Below are 24,270 nucleotides of genomic sequence, written 5' to 3' on the forward strand. Positions count from 1 at the left end.
TGTTTTTTACCGTCATAATATAAAGATACGATTTTTATTAGGTGGTCAAATAAATTATAAGAAAATAAAAATAATAACATTAAACTTAGTAAAAATCGAGCTAGTGGAGTTATGATCCGAATCAAATTTGGGAAAATTGTATATAATAGCAAATTATTAATTCAAATTAAATGCTATAAATATAGTTTGATTTAATTGTACCCCATAGCAAATTGTTGCTATTTTGCCTCTCTCCTGGTGAATCTCACTCGCCACTCTCGTTCTCTCCCTCGCCTCTCTTGCTTTTTATACAAACGCAAATGTATAAAATGTGTTTGTGTTTGTATAAAGCAAGAGAAAATTGTATATATACATATATTTCCGTTCCCCTCCCCCAGATCTCGCTCGCTCGCTCACTCGCCTCTCTCACTTTATACAAAAACGCAAATGTATAAAATGTGTTTGTGTTTGTATAAAGCGAGAGAAAATTGTATATATACATATATTTTCGTTCCCCTCTCTCAGATCTCACTTGCTCACTCGCCTCTCTCACTTTATACAAACACAAATGTATACATTGTGTTTGTATAAAGCGAGAGAAAATTGTGTATACAAATACAAATGCATATTTTTTTGTCTTATACACTTATGATTATACAAATACGATCTTCCCTTGCCCAATTTTCTTTTGTCTTTCTCTCTTTCTCGCTTTATACAAACATAGATTATACAATTGATCTTTTGTATATGTATACCAAAGCAGATTATACAACTGCTTTTTTTTGTATATGTATAGCGAAATATACATATTTATGTTTGCTATGGAGCGCAATTATGCAAACTATAGCTATAACATACAAATATTATTTTTGTGTTTGCTATATATGAAAGTTGCTCATCAAATTTTAGCTTAATTTAACTCAATTCGCTTCAGCCCAAGTAACATTTTAGCAGATCAATGATCCGCTCATTTATTAATTCAACATTTTTAAATTCGACATAATATGTCTATTTACGTAACCCGTCCATTTGACATCCCGACAGTTGTCACAATCCATGCCTATGAAGTGGGCCTTGGGGGGAAGAACCTAGATGGACGCATGTAAACAAAGTACCTTTCATAAATCAGAAAGTCGATTTGGAGTTATTGGGCCTTGACTAGTACAATCCATCTTTAATTTGTTTTTTGCTTTAGGTAAATTTTTTGTTTGAATTGGTTAATATTTACTCATCATGTAAAACAAAATAAAAAATTTAAATATTTTACTCAACCCAATAATTCTAAATATATTAGTCTCGTTCAACTCGGTTCATAACAAAAATGGTGCAAGTGTAAGTGGTGTTTGGGGGGGGTGGGGACATTATTGAGGATATGGGTCCCAGTTTGTACTACTTTAATTTACTCGATTTTAAAATAAGTGGTATTTTTAGCTTGTGCATATTTGTTAAGAAAATTATTCATTTCTACAAATAAGATGTACTTTTCTGACTTAACTTTAATAAATACCTTAAACAAGATGTAACTCTTTAAACATTTCAAAATAGTATAGCAGACAAGTAAAAATATTCGGAGGGACTATTATACAATTATAAGATTAATTAATGAAGTATATTTTGTGTCAGAAAAATTGAGGAGACATCAAAACTTCATTATCTTTATCGAATTTTGTATCTACATTTTTGTCTCCTATTATTTGGATTTTATTTAAAGAGAGTGACATTACTATAGGAAAGTGGTATTGGAGTACGTGGCATCACAGAAACCAAATTATATTAATTTTATTATAATTTAATAAAATACGAATTGAAAATAGGAACCACATATTAATGAACTATGATAAAAACGAGTAATTTAGGTGTAAAAGACTTGTATTATACTACACTTTAGTGCTAATTTGGTTGTTTAGCATGGGGAATTAATTATGATAGAAATTTTTATTATTATTGTTTTGTACATTGTTTGGTTACTAATTTGCTTTGTGTATATAAATAAATAAATAATATTTATGTAAGTTATGTGATAATTCATACATTAATTATGTTGTATATATTTTGATTTTTCTTAATAAAATTTCCGACTTGACGCAATTGTCTTATATTAAATGAATTTTGATGATTTCATTGTATTCAAATTAGTGAGACACTAAAATTTGATTTCTATTAATTTTGAGTGAATAAAAATGAAAATATAATTACATATATATTATTAATAATGTAGGTATTAAAACAGTCATCTCTGAGAGGAAATCTGATCTACTCATTATGAGATCACAAAGGAATTACAAGGTACTATAACCTTATAATTGCAAAAGACAAATAACTAAAATATATAAAGAAATTTTTAGAATACCTATTTTGTCTTATTTAATTGAGGTTGCCAATTTCAATATTTATTTTTTTCAATATCATATATTCATATTAAAAATCAATTAAATTAAATTTATATTAAAAAATAAATTCTATATCGGAGCGCTTTCACCAATTTCAACCGTGGAAACACAGAGATATTTCCTCTTCCCTTTTAGTTGTTATAGTTTTTTATTTTAGAGTTAAACGATAGAACTTTGATTAATATTTTATGATGTATTTTTTCATCATATTGATATGTAAAAAATTTCAATTTATAGTACTTTTTGTATAGTTTTGAAATATCTAAAAAATTTAGCTTAATATATCGAACTAATATAATCTAATTTAATTTTAAAAATTAATCAAATTGACTTTCGAAAAACTCAACATAACAACTAAAAAGGAACGGAGATAGTATTGTTTTAAGCCAAAATTCATTATACTTTGCACGTGCTTATTTCAATTTTCAAATAAAAAGATACCACCTAATTTTGTGGGATTCGAAATATTCCCAACATGTAAAAGGGAAATGAGTAGATATATCCGTCAATTATGTAATATATTAAAGTTGACATATTCATTTTATATAAAAATAAGGAACTCGCATATGTATATCTTTTTCATTACATAAATGATCCTAATATTTATTTTCATTTAGATGAAAGTAAAAGAAATTATAAATTTTTTAATTTAAAAAATCTAAATTAAAGTATATTTGATTTGTCTAATAATGTTCATAGGTATATTTGATCATCCTTACACATAAATATTTTGTGATTCTTTTTAATTCAATGGCAAGTTTGAGTTTTTAAATATCTCCCTTATAGATGATTTGCTTATCAATATTTCAATTTCTTATTTTATTTTTTTCGTGTAAAAATATGAAAAATTAAAAGAAAGACATGTGAATAAAAAAGAAAAAAGAGCAGGAAATTGGAGCTATATTGTAATTTATTTTTGGTATATGCAAAAATAAATAAATTAGGGGCATTTATGAGAAGATTAAATATAGCTTTGAACTTTGTCAAAAAGATCAAATATATGCTAAATAAATTTAATTTTTTTATTAATTAATTTTTTGTTATTATCAACCAACAATAATTAACTAATTTCTATGTCCAACAATAGTTGTCCACTAACTTTGCACATTTCTTAAAAATTATAAATAGAAGAGTAATCTTACTGTATCACCTTTTAAATATAATAAAGGGTAATGATAAATGGCCAGAAAATTTAGCCAGAAATTTAAAAAGTCTATTATATTCGTTTATTTTAAAATAAACTATTTTTTTTTATTTTTTAATTAAAATGTAGTAAAGTTAAAAGGGTAAAAATGTTCAAAAAGGTAAAATAAAATAGTGTGAAATATGTTATATTACTATTATGGCCAAATTTTCTAGCAAAAAGGGAATATAATGTCTTGAAAAATGTAATAGGGAAAAAAAAAAAATCCTTTTGGCCAGAATGGTATTTTACCTTTTTTTTTAATAACATTTTTACCCTTTTAACTTTAATACCTTTTAACTAAAAAATGAAAAAAAAAATCAATTTATTTTAAAATAAAAAATATATTATAGTTTTTTCAAATTTCTGGCCATTTAGCATTACCCTAGAATTTTTTTTATAATTAATGATAAGGGTAAATTAAGAACTAAGTGTAAAATTATCCATTGATTTCATAAAATAGACAATTATTGTTGGAAAGAGGGAGTATCAACAAATGTGGGGAAGTTGTTGTGCTTGCTTCTTGAAAAAATCCTTGATAGTTGATAGGTAGCGCTTCCTCCCCTAATGGAGTCCTACACAACCTGAATTCGAAATGGTCGGACCCTAATATGAATATCGAATATCGAATATCGAGTGAATAATTAAATTTTATTATTATGAATAGTAGTCCTTAGCAAATGCATTTTCGAATGCATTAAATTTATTATATTCAATTCCCCTCCCCCTTCCCTCCCCACCCCTCCCCACCACCCCCCGCCCTCAGATTTTGTGATTTCAATGGCTGAGATCTTCTCTCTCAAATCTTTTATACTGTTTATACCTATTTAAATATGAGTCTAAAGCAAGTGGCACAATTTTTTTCCAGCACCGCCGCTCTGATTATCTCCTTTTTTTTCTTCACTTTTTTTATCCATCTGGGATTTCTCAGAATCACAGGTACTTCTCCTTTTCTTCATCATTTTATACAGTAAATACTTATTATAATTATATATATACATATATATATGTACACACTGTATCAAGTTTTGAAGTAATTTATCCTTAATTGAATGCTTAATCTTTGTAATTATTGATTTTCAGCACTGTTTATGAGATTAAGAATACACCCTTTTTAGAAAAACTGTTACTGATAGCATTAGTTTTGCTTTTTCTTAGGAATTTGTTGATAAAGATATCATTTTTATGCTAAAACTCAATTACCCATTTCGAGTAATAATGTATTTTTTGTGTTAAAACAAAAGGGTGTTTTCTTAATCTTGAATTTAGTGCTAGTTTGTTGTTTTGAGATTTTTTTTGTTTTGGGTGGCACTTCTATAATTAGTAAAATTTTTGTGTTGTTGATGTGTTATGGGGATTTGGGTTGTTGTTTTCTTGCAGAATAAATGGTCATGGATAGTAGAAACTATAAGGGGTTATATGATGCAACATCTGGAATTCAATTAAAGGATGAGGATGATGATAAGCCATTTTTTCAAGATCTGAATCTGATTAATCATCTTAGAGTTAGTGATGCTTTAGTTGAACAAAATCTAGAACCCGTTGATTTCGTTCCATCAGCTATGGATAACTATCATGAGGATTATGATTTTAGTGATGTAGTGCTTAAGTATATTAGCCAAATGCTTATGGAAGAGAATATTGAAGAGAAGACATGTATGTTTCAAGAATCTGCAGCTCTTCAAGCTGCTGAAAGATCATTTTACGAAGTTATTGGAGAGAAGTACCCTCCGTCTCCCATTCTTGATTTAGGTCAGGATGGACGTTACGGTGTGGACTCTAGTAGTAATAATTACTATAGTTGTGGAAGTGATGTTACTGATGGTTTACTATGCCCAAATTGGAATCCTGATCTTGGTGATGTTGACTCTTCACATACTCAACAATTTGCTGTTGATTCTGGGACTTCTCAGTCATCGCTCAGTTCGCCAAGTAGCTCCGGAACTGTCACTGATGCACATGTGGATTCGCCTGTGAGCTCAATTCAGATTCCGGACATATTTAGTGATAGTGAGTCGATCATGCAGTTTAAGAAAGGTGTCGAGGAAGCAAGTAAGTTCCTTCCTACAGGCAATAGTTTGCTCCTTGATGTAAGGTATAATGTAGTGGTGAAGGAGGATAATGAAAACGGAAAAGATGCAGTGGAGAAGGTGGAGAATCATGGGAAACAGAAATCTCCCAAAGGATCGAGAGGGAAGAAAAACATTCATGATGATGATGTTGATGTTATGGAAGAGAGAAGTAACAAGCAATCTGCAGTTTTCTATGAATCAACTGTTCGATCAGACTTGTTTGATAAAGTGTTGCTATGCAGTGGAGGGAAAAATGAATCTGCTCTTCGTGAGTCCTGGCAGGTAGTATCAAGTAAGCATGCTCCAGAGAACGTCCTTCCAAAGGGATCTAACGGTAGGAAGTCCCGTGGAAAGAAACAGGGGGGTAAAAGAGATGCAGTAGACTTAAGAACCATCTTGACACTTTGTGCACAAGCTGTTGCTGCAGATGATCGAAGGACAGCAAATGAGTTTCTGAAGCAGATTAGGCAGAATTCTTCTCCGACAGGGGATGGGATGCAGAGGGTGGCCCATTATTTCGCCAATGGTCTTGAGGCACGGATGGCTGGTTCCGGTACTCAGATTTATACCGATTTTATTTCGATGCCTACATCAGCAGCTGATATCTTAAAAGCTTACCAGCTATTTCTTGCTGCCTGCCCATTTAGAAAACTCTTTAACTTCTTCTCAAATAAAACAATTATGAATGTAGCTGAAACGGCATCAACAGTGCATATCATAGATTTTGGTATCATGTATGGCTTCCAGTGGCCCTGCTTCATACAACGTCTCTCTCGTAGACCAGGTGGACCTCCCAAGCTCCGGATAACTGGGATAGACTTTCCAAATCCTGGTTTCCGACCAGCAGAGAGGGTTGAGGAAACGGGGAGGAGGTTAGCTGATTATGCTGAGAGTTTCAATGTTCCATTTGAGTTCATAGCTATAGCACAGAAGTGGGAGACAATTAAAGTGGAGGATCTTAAGATCCAGAAGGATGAGGTTCTTGCAGTAAACTGCATGTATCGGTTCAGGAATCTACTCGATGAGACTGTGGTGGTAAATAGTCCTAGGGATATTGTATTGAATCTCATCCGGAAGTTAAATCCTGATGTTTACGTACAGGGGATCGTAAACGGTGCTTATAATGCTCCTTTCTTTATCACACGATTCCGGGAGGCACTTTTTCATTACTCGTCAGTGTTTGATATGCTTGAAGCTAACATTCCCCGTGAAATTCCTGAGAGATTGCTGGTTGAAAAGTTAATATTTGGCAGGGAGGCAATGAATGTTGTAGCGTGTGAAGCTGCTGAGAGGATTGAGAGACCAGAAACATATAAACAATGGCAGGTCAGAAATATAAGGGCTGGTTTTAGGCAGCTTCCTTTGAACGAGGAGATCTTGAGGGTGGCAAAAGATCGTGTAAAGGCGTACCACAAGGATTTCGTGATTGATGTAGATGGTAAGTGGCTACTGCAGGGATGGAAAGGTCGTATCATGTATGCAGCTTCAACCTGGAAGGGATCTCTTTGAATCTCTTCTCATTACTCGTGAAGGAGCAAGTTCATCCGCAAGGCTTGGCCTCTGCCCCTCAACAGTGAAATCGTCTATGGTGCTGGCCCTTCTGAAGGACAAAGGTATTGTTTTAATAATGTTTAGCCACTTCGGTTTCCAATAGAAAATAACTATTTTCTTGTTTCTGCCAGACAAATCTTGCACCTTTGCATGGATTTGATTCTAGGTTAAATGTTAAAAACCGAATATTTTTCCTTCTGCAGACAACTTTGCATGGACTTGATTATAGCATAAATGTAATTGGCACAACGCAAAGGTTATGTCATGGCTCTGCACAAGGATAAGCGGGAGCAGAACTTGGAATTTGCTTCCTCATCTTCTCCGTTGCAATAACTCGGTAGTGTTTGTTGTCAATGTAGCTGTTAACTGACAACATAGCCCGGTAACAAAACCTTTTCCCCAGAACTTATTTTTCTCGTGACATGTGAAAAAGTGTGAGCCGATAGGCGATTAAATTGATCGTATGGCATGAAAGGCCTACTCCTTCATTTGTATTTTACATCTGTGATTGACTATGCCTAAAGTTATAGCAGTTAAAATGATCACTGGAGAATTTCCATTGGTATCACTACTAATATAGGATGAGTGTCAAATGCCTATATTCTGCAATTTCACATCTTACCCTTGCTTAGCAGGCGCTTCAGTGTCGTCATCAAGTCTCTAAGACATACTTTTTCTTGCGGTTTGTGTAGTTCTTAAAAAGACAACTTAATAATTGATATTTGTTATTCGTGCTTAAATTGTTAGTCTTGGAATGACACATACTTATCTGCTTCTTTTTTTTTTTTGCGCTTTTCGCCTTTGATAACAGTGGTACATCTACTTTCTAGAAGTATGATTTGAATTAACTTCATACTTTATAGTTTATAGTATTTGGAATTGATGTTGAATTTGTCAACTTTATGATGAGTTTATTATTCCTAGGAGAAAATGTACTTTGCTTATATCTCTTTGTTAGTTGACTTGTGTATAAAGATTCTCTTATTAAAATCATGCCTTTAACAAACTTGTTCACCAAGTTGATTAATCTACTATATGTTGCTAAGTCGTTGCAACTTTTATATACAAACGAGAACGATTCTAAGGTTTTAATATTATAATTCATATTCAACAATAGTGATGGAAGAGATGCCTAAGCGTAACGGTACGAGTTGATTTTGACGTCCGTTTTGGTCTAGTCATAAGAGCACAACTTGTAATGTGTAAATTAAGCGCACGACATGTAAGGTGCTAACTCGGGCCTATAGAGGCCCTCAAGAATGTCTCAATTACGATAACTCAGAGATTATTGTTTCAGGTCATGAAAACAACCTTGTAAAAAGGTTGGGAAACTATTAGATTTAATGTGGTTCGGTGGTTCTTCAAACTCGCACATTGCTTGCTTTTACTACAATAAATTCAATGCGATTTTGGTTCTCCAATCTTGCACATAGCAGAAATTTAATGCACCGAGCTATCCTTTTTGGTAAATGGATCAAGAATATAACGCCATCATCCTAATCTTGACAAATATATGCTTAAACATAATGCCATCATCCTAAATATTGACTTTTAGTTCAAGCGTGTGAACTTTTAAATCTTTTTTCTCTTGGTTGCCTGTGGGGGTAAGGTGGACGTCATTTTTTCTCCACCCGATATTCAATATTTGTATTGGAATTTAATAAAATTTGGATCCTCACTTTGCAACGCTATTTCTAGGGCGGTGCCCCCAACAAGATTTTTTCATTCCTAGAATTCGAAATCGAGACTTTTAATTAAGGATGTATGAATTTCAACCATCCCATCACAACAAAAATCATTGGGTTATTATGTCAACAAATGGTAATAAGTGTTGGTCTATTGGTTGATGAAAAAGGAATTTGGTCATGAACTCTTATTATATTATAGGAGATTAATTAATGGGGGATAATTAGTTGATTGAAGAAATTAGGAAGATTAGGTGAGCAGTTAATTATGGAGACTAGGTCACAAAGCATGTCTTATTTTGCATAAGATAAGACATGATTTGTATTGAGTTTTGCATTTTTCTCACACTATTTTCCAAGTCTAATTTAATTTAAAAAAACTGGTAGGAACATTCAAGCATGACTAAATTGTGGGAGAGTTCAAAAATATGTGGATTAATATAATTCGCAGGTATGTTTGTATAATTAAGTTATTTTTGTCTAAACTTGAAATAAAGTATTTATACAAATACAAACATTTGAACTTTAAATAGTTATATAAATTATATTATACAAAATTACACTATATAAAAGTTATACAAATTATATTATACAAAATTACACTATGTAAAAGCTATACAAATTATATTATATAAATTACGAATTATACAAACGGGCAAATTTTATAAACTCGAAACTCCATCCCACGTAATTATAATTGAATATTGATCACGAGTAGTAATTAACTAAAACTATAGCTATAATGACTAATTAACTAATATATGTTTGCTTAACCAGATCATTTTTCCATTATTTTATTCAAATAACTTAACAACAAAGAGACAAATCAATGGAATCTTTCTTGACATAATAAATAATGCCAAAACTTTTCAACATATTTAAGCTACACAAATAAGGTCTAAGCAAAGTGGAATTTGATAGAGCATACTTGGGATTTTATGCTTTAGCTTACAAAATATTTCCCAAGTATAGAACTTTTTTAGTTTGCTAATGGATTGATTACTCTACTACCTAATAGGTTAACTTTAAAATTAATATTCTAAAATGTAAAATGGTGGTTGTCTTCTCACTATTTCACTTGAAAATACAGGTACATAGAGCACTAGTTTTGTGTGGTTTAATAATAGTAAATAATGCATTTTAAAATTAAGCAATACTTATACCATTTTTAAAATTGTGGATTCACCTCTAATATTTTTATCCAAGTAGGTGGCCTAGTCGTCAATGAAGCGAATAGAGAACATCAAAGTCGCAGGTTCAAATTACAGCAGAGATGAACTTTTTGTCTAAGTTTTGACAACCAAAGGTTCTGAATCACCTGTGCTGGTGAAAGGTAATAGATTAACCCAAAAAATTAGTGAAAGTGCACACAAATTGTCTCAATAATTATTCCAATTTTTTTTTGTATCCACCTTTAACTTTTGCTATATGTGTACCTTAATTCCGAGGGAACATATTGTCATAATGAAGCATTATAAAGTGAAGTGTCCGATATTTACATTAGAATTTAATTAAATCTGAATTGGTCATTGCAGGACTCATTTCTAAGGGCAACGTTCTCAACAAAAAAAATTCCATTTACAGAAGATTGAATGTAAATTAGTACTTGTCTGATATACAAATCAATCTTCAGAAAGGCTTCATTGTCTAGGATTGCTATAAGTTGTTACAAAATTTAATTTAAGAGGATATATGATACTTGCTTTTGAATATAGTTTAAGTGTTTCAAATGTACTTTTGTACCTAAAAAGAAAAAGAGAATTTGACATAAATAGTTGTTCACAAAAATAATAATGTAGCTAATATATACATATATATTTTTTTGTATATTAACATATTTTTGATACATAATTGTGTATATATCTATATTTTATGTAGGCCACTTTGAAGTCTGAATGGTCTAGTAAACTTGGGCTCTGAAATAATGACTTTTAGGGGTTCAATCACTTTGATTTGGGCCATTATAATTTGGGCCTAAAATTGGGCTTTGGTAGAACCTAACTTCAAACCCGGTAGGTTTGAAATTTCATATTCGCGATTCTCAACTTCAATCTCGCGAGTCTCAATTTGATTATGAGATGGATTAAGAAAGAATTAAAAATGATTAAACATCAAATAGGAGATGTGAAATTTATATGTCAAAGATGAAGATAAAATATCCATTCCAATCATTTTTCATGTGATTGTGTTTGACTTGCCACAAATTTAAAAGATAGCGAAGGATTTCTGTAACATCTGATTAAAACAAATTTTATATAAATGATATTTTTGTCTATCATAAATTATTTTATTAAAAGCAAAATAAAAAATTAAAATTAAATTATTTCTATTACATAAATATATGTATCATTTTGATTGGACAAACTAAAAAGAAAATAGGAAGTATATAAAAGAAATATATATTCAACCTTTATAACTGAAAAATCCGTATATTCATCGATGGAAGATATTAGACATTTCAACCCTTGGATTTAATTTATAAATTGTTTTTATAAAAGCACATTTTACTCTTTAACGTGAAATTTTCCTACACAAATATATATTTATCAGATCTTAAAATAAGTAACGAATATTGAGTAAAAATCGAAAAAAGGGAGATGTTGGACATGGACCTAACTCTACTAGAGAAATAGTAAAAAACAAAAAGTAGTACGATGAAAATATGATGCATTATATTGCCTTCATGTTTAATGCATATATCCAGACAACATCATTTCCTTTTAGACTTTGTTGATTTAACCTCTCATCAACTACAAACCTTTGACATTTTCGAAAATCCAACCACCTATGTTTGGGCTTTGTCATTTGGTACAATAGTTTTACATGTGCTTTGTTTTTTTAAATTATCATTTTGTCTGATGTTCGATATGTTGGAAAACTATATGCACATCGTAAGCATACTTAATCTTACTGCTTACATGAATAATAGATAATCAATATTGTTTATGCTAGAACACATATAATATACTAGAAGACAAACATACTGAAATGTAATTCAAGAAAATTACCTCTTGAAGCGTGAGCATATACCTTCAAGCGAATCCCCAAGATAGACAGACCTTCAAGAGAATCTACAATATAGACAATAGCTATGGTCTTCTACAGTGATTCCAAGTTCACATCCGAACTCTCTCAATACTTGGGTGGGCAAGTATGAATAGAAACCTTCAATCTTTTTAGGGTTAGAAGAATCCTTAATTATAGAGATTTCTTCCCAGTCTAAAGAGGAGAACCAAAACACAATTATTTTTTTTCAACCGAAAATACACGCTAGTTTTCTTTTAAAACTAACACATCTCCCCTTTTTCCCTTTAGAATTAGGATTTTGAGTTCTAGTTAAATATGAGTACTGTAGGGACCACATAATTAATTACTGAGGCTTCCTATTATGGAAATAATTCCAAATAATAATTTGAATTATTCTTACCATAATAAATTACAAATCATTCCACTAGAAATTCGTAATTGCACTCCTTTATTTATATTTTGTAATTCCCCATTAAACACTTATGTAATTCTCCATGTTAAGATTATAGATACTAATCAATAAATTAAATTACTGACGAATTAATTCAATGATTAATTTCTTTTAGAGCACTGCTTAACTTATTTCACGTGTCGGATTCATAAATCCACTTACAAGGTTTGACACGATCAAAACTTATAATTTTCTCAAAAAGGCATATCAATCATTCTCTATAACGAGACATAAATTTCATCAACTAACTCATTATTTCACCAATATATATTATTATCATCCAATTTACCAGACATATTGACCCATCTCAAAATCTCACCTTTTAATAAATCAAAAGGATAATTAATATATACAGATCACAATAGTTATATTAGGATTAAGAATATAGGTACATCTAATATAGTTTAGAGAATATGTTTTTTGTCAGATAGTCTAAAACAACTATCTCTACTTGGTCCCGTTCAATACATACAAAATGCACTAGCACAAGAAGTTGGAACTATACCGTTCCCATAATCAAGATAAATTACATATAATCTTGTGCTACAATCGTACCGATGGCAAGTCCAATTTCCATCCTAGATTGTGAACAAAAAATTCCATACTTATAAGAACCGATGATTTAATCTTTTGTGTATAAGCTAAAACTCTACACACTAAATCATCTACTATATAAGTAAACATACACAATAAACGAATATATGATCTATTAAAACTAATATTTATTCTATAATAAATATCATATCTTAACATATGGATAATAGTATATATCCCAACACGATATTTATATTGTGGTCAGATTAAATTTAAATTCGTGAATTGCAGAATTCATTTTTGTAAGCAAAAATTTATGTTGATGTATGTGCTTTGTTGTATACTTGTACATTATTTGAGTCCACTCTAATTTATGGAGAAAATAAGGTAAAGGCATTTGCATTTAACTTAAAATATTTTTATCTTATGTGAAGTGCTATATAATCGTGAGTTGTGTTGGGTTCTGAAGGGTGATTGGGCGTCATGCGGAAGCTTACAATTTGCAAATCATATAGTTGATAAATCAGATAACAAAAACTTATACTAAAAAATCAAAATATTATTATATCAAAACTAATATAAAGAAAAACATTGAAACTTTAGAGAGAATAAATCTCCCCAAACAAGACTCTTAAACGACTACATTGTGGATGTTCTTGTGTTATGCTATGAGAATAGGGATCTTCAATTTATAGATCTCCAAATTTTTCCTCTACGGAAAGAATAAACCAAATATGGAAGAATATTATATTTTCCTTTCCGGAAAAGTAAAAACATTTATGGTAATGTTTTGTCTTTTCTTTTAAGGAAAAAATAAGCTTCAAATAAGGTAAAAAAATCAGGGCAAAACCCTAACAAGTTGATCAACATAATATGTTGAGATCATGTAGTTGGACAATTTGACTATATATATATAACATAATTTTGGAAATAAATTGCCTAAGTTATTTGTTATAGATACTTTATTTAGGGTATACTTCACATAGATACGTGCACTCAAAATTAATCATTCACGACTTTGTGGCCCATAACATATTAGTGGAATTTCAAAGTTGTGATTCGGAGAGATTAAAGTATAAATAAAATCTTATTCTTATTGTGTGAAGGTGAAAATGTTGTTTTCGAAATTTCCCAATAAAAATAATAATCTTTGTTCTCTATAATAATTCACCCGTTGTACCATTTCCCCTAATATTAGCACTATTTTAGAATATAATGGTCGATATTATTTTTGTTGGTATTTAACTAACTATTTTGGAGGTTTTTAAGTTTTGTCACCACATTATGGAGGTTAGATGTGGATTAATAATACCATTATGTTAATTTGATGTCCGTCCAAAAAGATAATATATATACCTCATTAAAAACTAAAAATTATACGGTGCTTCTAGTGCACATTGGACTTATAAGTTGAGTCTGTTTCATAGGGCTTGTTTCGTGTAGTTTACAGAATTACACATTGAGCGTTTATCAAGTGCACATAAAGTGTTCACCACAAAGTTCTAACTCGAAGGATAAAGATTGTGACAAAAGTTATAGCGATTATGGGTTATATTGGATTTCCAAAATAAATAAATAAAACTTGACATTAACTTTATGAAAAATAATATATGGTTGAATCTCTTATATATATATAATTACTAATTAGGTCACTTATTACATAATTATATTTTAAAAAAATATTAGCATTAATTGATAAAAATAATATTATATATTTGTTTTTCCTCTAAATACTTGTTCTCTTAACACAAGCAAGTCTTAGAAAAGATGATAAAGTTCACACGTTTATTCCCATAAATATGGATGTCAATTTCAAAAAGTTCTTATACTTGACGTTAACTTTACAAAGAGTAAAGCACTACAAAAAGCCTAAAAAATTTGCGGGGGTTAAAAGTGCTTGTTGTGGAAATTAATTAGGATGTGTTCGGTATGAAGAAAAAATATTTTTTTACAAAAAAAAAATGTTTTTTGACACGATATGTAAGTAAAAAGAATCAAATTTATATGATCTAGACAAATATTATAGGAGGTGGAGGTGAAGTTGGTAATGAGACTTATGAGGTGACGGGGATGGGGTGAGGTGCGGGGAAAACATAATCAATTTGGAATGATACTTGTGAAATTCATTTTTCCTATTTTCAGTAAGAAAGCATTTTTCTTATTTTTAAAGAATTTGTTATTTTTTCTAGAGAAATTGTTTCTAAATTTTTTTAACCAATCGAACATATTAAAATTTTTGAAAACCTACCTACCGAACACACCCTAAGAGGGGGTTTCCCTAAGCTTTGTAAGCTTCTCAAATTGGCTATTTATAAGCAATGGAGTGATAGGCCCAAAAAGGATAGTATCACCAAAAGCGTATTTATCGGTACGTTGGTGGGAAAAACCACAATGAGGACACTGAATCTCAAGGGGGGGGGGGGTATATGACACCGATGATAGAGGAAAACCCTTTGAAAAAGGAATGCACATTACACCTTAGGCAATCTCACTTCGAAATAGGAGAAGAAAGTTAGAGATCTTATAAGAATGATTTTAGAAACAACTATTGAAGCGTCTTTTAGATTAAAATCCAAGAGTCAAATATGTGTTTGCCTAGGTCCAAAAAAGAGTATAATATCCTAATGGTTGGACCATGGTCGCCGTTACATATTGTATCATAACCACTTCGCATGCATCCTTAAATCATGGTAGGATAAACCTCAGCGAAGACGTTGGGTCACTAAGGAAGGATGTACGTAACACTCTAAGCGAATCTCATATCAACAAAACACTAAAAAGATAATGTTGAATATATAAGTAAACAAGTCTTAAACCCTAGTAACACGTTTAAAGTTAAAACGAGGGATTAACACAAACAACCCTGAGGGGTAGCTCAGCTGGTAAAGGCCTGGGACAAAGTCCTTCAGGTCGCCGGTTCGAGCCCCAGCAGGGCCACTGGAGGCATTACAAACCGGCCGCGTCTCCAGGGCCCCGTGGAACTAACCGTGGTGGACCCGCCTTGAAACAGCGGGACCCGGTGGGTACAGCTAGTCGGGTTCGCAAAGCGACGCCCGGAAACCACGGTAAAAAAAAAAAAAAAGGGATTAACACAAACAAACCTTAAAAACTATAGAGAAAAGTTGAGACGTCAATTTTCCCATAAATAAGGATGTCAATTTTGAAAACATCTTGTACAGGACGCAACAAACATTCTAAACCTAAACGTCACCTTTTACTTGGTAAATTATTATTTTTCCATAATAAGTAGCAATAATTATATGTGCAGAATGTGGAAATTGAGATGACTCAGTAAAAAAATATTAGTTTTTTGGTAACCTATGGATTGTGATGTCTAACTGTTACTACACCTATTTTATTTTTAAATTAAAATTTTGAGTTCTATACACTTATAACGCACAACATCCATAAGGTAAAATAAAATAAAATTGCATTATCGATCACATGAATTGAAAACATCATAGTACGCATTGAAAAGTATCACATTGTGACCTACTAACAAAGGCGACTTCATATCTAAGTGACTCGAATTCGAGATCTTTGGCTAAGGATGAATTAAGGATTACTTACCACTTCACTATAACTCTTGTTGGTAGTAACAAATATAATTAGTTTACATTCACATATATACCGGGGTTCATTTGATCAATTTTTTTGACGAAAAATTACTTCGTATGTAACATCATATTTTTAGGTATATAGAAGATATTGAATCTCTTTGGCTTTATTTATTTTTTTCGCATTTACTTCTTCATATTTTTAAATTCCCTTTATTTAAAATCTTAATTCCACATACAAACATATTTCAATTATCAATTAATTAAGTTATATATATTATGTAAAAAAAATATTACTCACAAGTAAATCTTCTTAAAATATGAAATTTCTAATCTTGAAAATAAGACAAATTATATATTACAGCATATAAAAGTAATCTGATGGTGTAAATATTATTACATTACGATATATATAATTAAGCTCCTAAACAATATGATAGAATAAACACCATCAATGTAAATACCTTAAACTTTATTTCTAAGTATAACGTTACATCAATCATCAGGTCATTCAAAGAATATCTACAGATAAATCGACATATTTAAAACTTGTCATTTAGAATCTTAAAAATAAGTCATATTACCTGCTATGACAAATAAAAATATGATGTGACGATATAAAAATTATTTTTACTGACGGTGTATATTATTAAACTCTCTTTTTTCGTGTGTTATTATCCCACTCCTAAGTACTATTTATAGAACCCTCTTTAGACTCCTTTGAACATCCATCTCTCCCTTTCTCCTCTCTTTTTTTTTTCTTCCAATAAATCTTCAATTTATTTTCTAAAGCTTTTGGGTTTTTTTCAGTCAATTTTTGCAGATGCAGCATCTTCAAGATTCACATAGATTTGTATAATATATAGAGTTCCACGATGGGGTGAAAGTGATTAATTAATATTAATTAATTAATTTGCTCCTATATATTGGCTCTATTAATTATTTTTGATGTGAGAATCTTGATGATGCTGCAGCGGCAATGAATGGCTAATTATTATTTTCTGGAGAGTCCAAATTAATTGTTGATACATCTATGAAATTAAATTTGGAAGGGGTAAGTGTTTTTTTTTTGTTATATAGTTTGTAATATATATAAAGATGACTATTCAGAACAGTTTTGTTTATAGCATGGTAATTTTAATAAATATCACATTATTTATCACCTTCTTCTTTAATTTTTTGTTATAGTACTTTCGTCATGTTTAAGGGTTTCATTATAAATCTTAACTTTGCCTCTATTTTTTATTATTATTTAAGGGTGTCTAAGATAGGTAAAATATGAGATAAGTAACTTGGAAAATAATAACATGAGGTTACCTGGTACAACAAATTAAATTAATAATTATGGTATAAAAGCTATTTACATAGTGATATAGTTTTCAACCGTACCAGAAATGCATACACACAAGAAGTATATGCTTGTAATTAAATTTATGTTGCTAATTATTTGGCATGTTTAGAATGAAAACTTCATTTTTTATTTTACGGAAAATTTTATGAAAACCTTTCATTTGCTTCTTCTCTTTACTGGAAGTTTGATTTTTCCGCAACATATCTTAATTTTTTTTGAACTCTTTAAATATATTGATGTATATTATGTATCGAATCATTAGAAAATGCATCATTATTAAAGAAGCCAACACATTAATTCCTAGTAATGATTTTGAAGAGTTTGAGAATCACAAATTTGAAGTCTTTCATAGAAAATTTATATGTAAATATTTAATTGAATTTTTTTAAAGTGTACTATACTTTTTTAAGTGCACACTTCATATATATTTCACTAGTGTAGATCAATGCATGCAAAATTCAAGATGTGGAATATAATCCTCCTTTTATAGCTTTTAAATGTGAAAAAGGCTATGATGCGGAATGAACTAGAGATTAATTCATATATTCTGAGATCTAAAAAGTCACACGACACAAGTTATGTACTTTCATTGAAAAAATTGTAATTAGGCATTCATAAAAATTATCACAAAATTGAAATAAGTTTTCATTATATACATATCAAATCATAAATTCTTGTCTAGTCTATTATTGAGTTTTTGTCAAGTCGTCTTAGGGTTTGCTTTTAATTAAAGACAAATTTTATGAGATGCATATTCTATTGGTTCAATTAAAATTATTGTTCATTATTTTCAACTCGAACTATATATATATTCCAAAAATATAAAGTATATAATATTATAATAAGATGACACTTGTTTGATTGTGTTACATATTTGATAAGAATTATAAGATAATACAACAATATATCATTCTTTAGATAAAACACAAAACAACTTGTTTATATGCACGTCACCTACGGATAAAAGAGCCAATACAGTAGTCAAATTTCTCAGTCATTGTCACTCTAACCTTTCTTTTATAATTCGTTTCTTATTTGGTGTTCGATATAATTTATATGTGATCTAATTAAATTCGAATTCATATATTGCTAGTCTCATTTTTTAGTGTGATGACACTTTCAACAAAAAAAAAAAGGAATTATTTTCAAGGTTTTGAAATTCGAAATCTTTAATTAAAATTAATGAGAAATTTCAATCATTCCAACGTATCCCAGCTGGTGTTGTTTGCCATTAAAATTCGGCTAATTTTATTTATAACGTTCTTTCACATTAGTCTTATTGGTGAGTACTCTAAAAGTCACCAATGAACCATTAAATGCTCATTTCATATTTGGACTCATAATTATTTTTATTTTTTGTTAAAAAAAGTAGTGTGCACAAACTTTTTATCCATAAGATCTTTTAAAGAGTTTATTTTCTTGCATATATATATATATATATATATTTCTTGGATGGGCTCGATGGACCCTAAGGAGAAGTGACATATATATCTGGGGTCAAGTGAGTGTGACAAGCGTCTGACACGGCATAGTGGGTTGGGGGGGGGGGGGGAGTGCTTGTCACATACGGCATAGTGGACAGGGTGGGGAGGGGAGTCCGGATAGTCAGAGGCGGATTCAAAATTTAAAATTTATAGATTTCGGTAAAACAATCTCAAGTTAATATGTGATAATGAAAGATTTACTAAATCAAATATTTAGTGGATTTTTCAGTATATAAAGACCTAGGCAAAAGTAATTGAATTCTCATAAACCTGTACATTGTAATCTAAATCCACCGCCACTGGGGGCAACATACCTCCATGCAAATACAGACAAAGTTAGAGTTTTAATTTGATGAGTTCGACTTTTATGATTTTTAGTATCAGATTTGATTGGCTTTTTGTTGAAACTTTTGTAGAAAAAAAAATATAAATTAGAATAATATTTACATCTGTTCACTATATAGAAAATAAATATTTAATTTTACATGAGAATTTTATTTCCTGTTCACTTTTTTCCCCTTAATGTCGAAGTGCAAGGATTAGACCATTAAGCTATTCGGAGAAACTAATGTATCTTCTTTAGCATCCTATGATTATTATTTTCTTGTAAGTTTTGACATTTGACCTAATTTTCTAAATTTAGAACCTAGGTCTAATTTAAGATTCTTTTTCTTGTGAAAGATTATATTATTGTCCACAGGGAATATTAATGGGTCAGTCAATTCAAATTAATTAGGAAAACTTACCTAACTTCCATTAGTTTAGAAGTTAATTATGTAGATATATTTTACTTTGCAATATTATGTGTATCTTAACATATTTTGGTGACTAAATGTGTAGTTACATGTATCTCGGATACATGGGTTAAATTTAGGTGTAATTTGTTCTAGATATATTGTATTCAAGTAGATTCGCATGTATCTGAGATACATAACAAATCTCGCTTGCCTTTCTCGCCTCTCTTCCATCTCGCTTGCCACTCTCCCATGTATACGATATCCCAGATACATGCCAATCACACCATATACATACAAATACTTGTATTTCGTGTGTATCTAGTGCAACTCGCATGTATTTTCGATACATACGAATCTCGGTCGCCTCCCTCTTCAATCTCGCTCGCCTCTTTTTTTATTAACGTATATCTTGTATCAAAAATACATGTATCTAAGTGTAATTTCTTCGATAGAAAACTCTTAATTAGTAGTAAGATACATAATATTTTGAAAGTATAGATAATAATAGTATATATGGTAGTGAATCATGTCTAATTATATATGTAGTTTTTTCAATTAATTATTACTCTATATGTTCATTATTATTTGTTCATTATATTAAAGATATTGTTAACTTTTACTTGTACTGATTGAAAAATCAAAACAAAATTTATCACTTAATTCTTAATTCACTCTTATTATTAATCATAATTATTTTTCAGAGCATTAGATTTGTGTATACAAAAAAATGATATAGCAAAATTATCATTTTATTTATAGTACAAGACAAGTAAAAGGGAGTATATGAACTACCTTTACCCCATAATCACATGATTACATTTATTATCATATACACGTCAATTTTGTTTTTAAACTATATGAAATAGTAAATTTATATTTCGTTAAGAACTGGGCTACATAAAAATATTCTCTTTGTTACCAAATATTTATCCTTCATTAATATGCATTTAATATATCATCGATATTATCAAAATGAACTAGATTTACTTTTATTTTCAAATTGCGAAAGCGTAGCTCTCCATAATACAATGGTGAGTCTCCCAATCAAGTCAATGTGGTACCATCATATTTTCTCTGCTTCAAAATTTCTCGTTAACTTGAGTATTTATCGAAAACAATTTTTATATCGTTACAATCATATACTTAGAATAGTAATACATAACATAACATACTTAAAAGTCAAAAAGTAAATATTGATGTTTTGGCCAACCTCAATATAGATGCACTTTTTTGATGTAACATGAAAAAACACCTATAGGCCCTAAACTTTGGTGATGTGAACTCTGAAATAAATATTTGATCAGAAAATTCATAGCCCTCAAATTACGCTGACAACACAAACACACATACACATAAAGTAGAGGCATATTAGAGCCCGTTTGGAAATAGATTAAAAGTTGATCGAATTTATTTTTAAGTTATTTTTAACTTTGAAAGTCTTTGGCTAGATTAAAATTAACTTAAATTAAGTTTAAAATGACTTTTAAAATGTTAAAAATCAAAAGTAAGTCTCCTATACTTTTAATTTTTTGATTTAAAATTATTTAAATTTAACTTTTTTAAAAGTACTATTTTTTAAGTCAATCCAAACGGGTTCTTACCATGTGCAGTGGATACTACATTGCCTTTATTTCTATCTACACTTTTTTTATAAAAAAAAAATCTTATTTTAATTTGTTTGACTTATTTTAATTTAGCATTAAATATAAGAAAGATATAATAAATTTTCTAAATTTGATGCCTAAATAAGTAATAGATATTTACGTAACTATACATCATCACTTCAAAATCAAATTGTTACTAAATAATAAATTATGTATAATTTATTTTGAGATCAACTAAAAGGAAAAGTACCATATATAATTTGATACAATAGTACGTCAACTTTGCCTACTTGTTACAATGGTTGTGGCTAAGGGAATCCATCACAGGTGAAGTCGGAATTTTAATAAAGTTTGGAAAATTGAGATTATAATTACTCTTTTTATGAATTTTATGAGATAAATACATGATTTGAAATAAAGCAATAGAGTGAACGCAAAGTGCAAGTGATGTATATGTGAACATTATCATCCGAAAAAAGGTCTTATTTCACATTTAAATTATTATTCAATTAAAAATTACTATTCTCCTATTGAAAATTTTCACCGAAAAATATTCTAACACCTTTCTTCATTGAATTTTGATTGAATTAGTAAAATAAATTAGTAACATTTTCACATGAAAAAAATAAAAAAGCTTCCCAATATTTCAATGAAAATCTATTTCCCATCATGAATTTTCAGTGAACTATTTCAAGGGAATAAAGTGGAAAATCATGTTTAATAACACAATTTTTTCATCGATTCATAATATAAAAAACCTTTTCTATATTTTTAATAATGTATTGATTTGAACTAAAATTATCGAACTCATTCAAATTTAAATGTACATAAGTAGTCAAATCAAGATGATATTTTAGCCTTTTCATTCATGAATGAATATGAGCTAGAGATATGGCTGTGATTATACATTTGTGATATCAATAGCAGTAGTACTCGCTACATAGAAAAATAGGTTTCCATTTTGGTTTCTTCTAGTGAAATGTTTTTTGAAGTATAGTTCTAACTTCATATCATGTACTATAATGTTCCATTCATTGATTATTGCTAGCTAGCTATAGGTTGAGTGTTGAAGTGAACACATATATTATTATATATGTTGATGTGACCATTCCCAAGTCTTATCACATGCACAAATTAATAAAATGTTGGATATACATATCAATCATCATCATGTGATTATATACCAAGTAACGGAGATATTTTTGTATGACTAAGGAAAATTTGTGATTGCTATCATTGGGGTGCACACAAGGTAAAAACTACAATTCTATGCAATAGCTCGCAAATTAAATAGGAGAGGTAACCCACACTAGGTAAGCCCGGTGCGATAAGCTCAACCCAGAGGCAAATTCCTTGTTTTCGCTAACAAGGAATTTCGAACTTGAGACCTCCAACATGGAAATCCCAAACCCAAACCACTGGGCCACCCCGAAGGGTCAAGTAAATGAGATATTGATATTAATGTTTCAATTTGTGTGACAATGTTTGATTAGTAGATTTAAGACAAAAATATACAATGAGAAGTCAAAGTTAATTATATTTAACTAAGAAAGTATGATATTCTTTTAACTATCTCGTTTTAATTGTCATTAACTCTTTTCACGCTCATTTTTAAAAAAAAAATACTATGTATAGTTTACTATGTTTATCATATACTCTATTTGTTAATTGTGCAATATTAAAAAGAGCTATTTCTTCAATATTAAGGGCATAGTCAGAAACATTTGCCAAATTTAGTCTTAAATCTTAATTAATTCCTAAAATGATACTAGTAATTATTTGGGGTTGATTTTTCAAGCTAAATCGACAGTTTAATGGAGAGTTAGAAGAAAGGTATGACAAAAATTGGGTAAAAAAAATATAATTCTAATCCAAACTTTTATCATGATTTAATTTATAAAAACTTGACATAAACAATCGTTCAAGATAAAAATAAATAAAATAAAATAAAAAAGATTGCCGAATATATGTATATTATATGTATATTTTTGGACATGCGATCAAATGTGTAATTTTTCGTTTTAATATGGAAAACTCACCCCATATACACATTTAAGAGTCAATATTACAGGTTTTAAATCTACTTTTAAAAAATTCTTGCTTATAACAGTTTAATTACTGGTTATAACATATCACTAATTATTTATAAATTAATTAAATTTTACTTTATTAAATAAGTAATTTTTTGTAATTTTATATTATTATTAAATTATTTAAATAAAGAATACCCCATAATTATCTCTTACACAATTATAGGGATTTTACATTGATTACACTTCCTTATTTAATGTTATACTCATAACCTCCCATTAGTCAATCCCACCACCCTTCCCCCACACATATCCAACTATACACGTTATTACCCCACTTTCACCTTCTTCTCTCCCATTTTTCTCACCAGCCAACTACACCAACATTCAATCTTTCGTCCAATTTTTTTTCCAACAAAATTATGTCTAAGAAACCCATTGAAATGCCTCAAAAGAGTCCCAGATTGGGTGAAATTGTTGAAAATTCGACGAATATTCAAAATTTGGCGACGGATGGTTCATCTAAGTTGAAGGAGCGACAAAGAGAGAAAAAATGAAGAAAAAAAAAAGGCCACCCCTGCAAATCAAAAGGGGAAGAAGATGAAGGGGAAAATTGTTGAAACCCCTTTTGATTC

At 29.9% G+C, this 24,270-nt stretch overlaps 2 protein-coding genes and 1 long non-coding RNA gene across 4 annotated transcripts in view; 1 reads left to right on the plus strand and 2 right to left on the minus strand.

The window, feature by feature from the left end:
* Positions 1 to 24,270, minus strand: part of LOC125819013 (uncharacterized) — a 513,298-nt gene that overhangs the window by 322,934 nt on the left and 166,094 nt on the right. The gene's annotated exons all lie outside the window — the stretch shown is intronic.
* Positions 1 to 24,270, minus strand: part of LOC125819033 (uncharacterized) — a 231,012-nt gene that overhangs the window by 142,031 nt on the left and 64,711 nt on the right. The window lies entirely within an intron of this gene.
* Positions 4,377 to 7,244, plus strand: LOC125818984 (scarecrow-like protein 14). Its single transcript, XM_049498494.1, has 2 exons — positions 4,377 to 4,491; positions 4,933 to 7,244. The coding sequence occupies exon 2, from the start codon at positions 4,938 to 4,940 to the stop codon at positions 7,131 to 7,133; it is 2,196 nt and encodes a 731-aa protein (XP_049354451.1). The 5' UTR covers positions 4,377 to 4,491; positions 4,933 to 4,937; the 3' UTR covers positions 7,134 to 7,244.

Source organism: Solanum verrucosum, unplaced genomic scaffold, assembly GCF_900185275.1.
Source record: "Solanum verrucosum unplaced genomic scaffold, falcon-dt-bn FXZP01000252.1, whole genome shotgun sequence".
Classification (NCBI taxonomy): Eukaryota; Viridiplantae; Streptophyta; class Magnoliopsida; order Solanales; family Solanaceae; genus Solanum; species Solanum verrucosum.

Excerpts from the sequence above, each read along its gene's own strand:
- LOC125818984 (XM_049498494.1), top strand. The coding sequence starts at position 4,938 with ATGGTCATGGATAGTAGAAACTATAAGGGGTTATATGATGCAACATCT.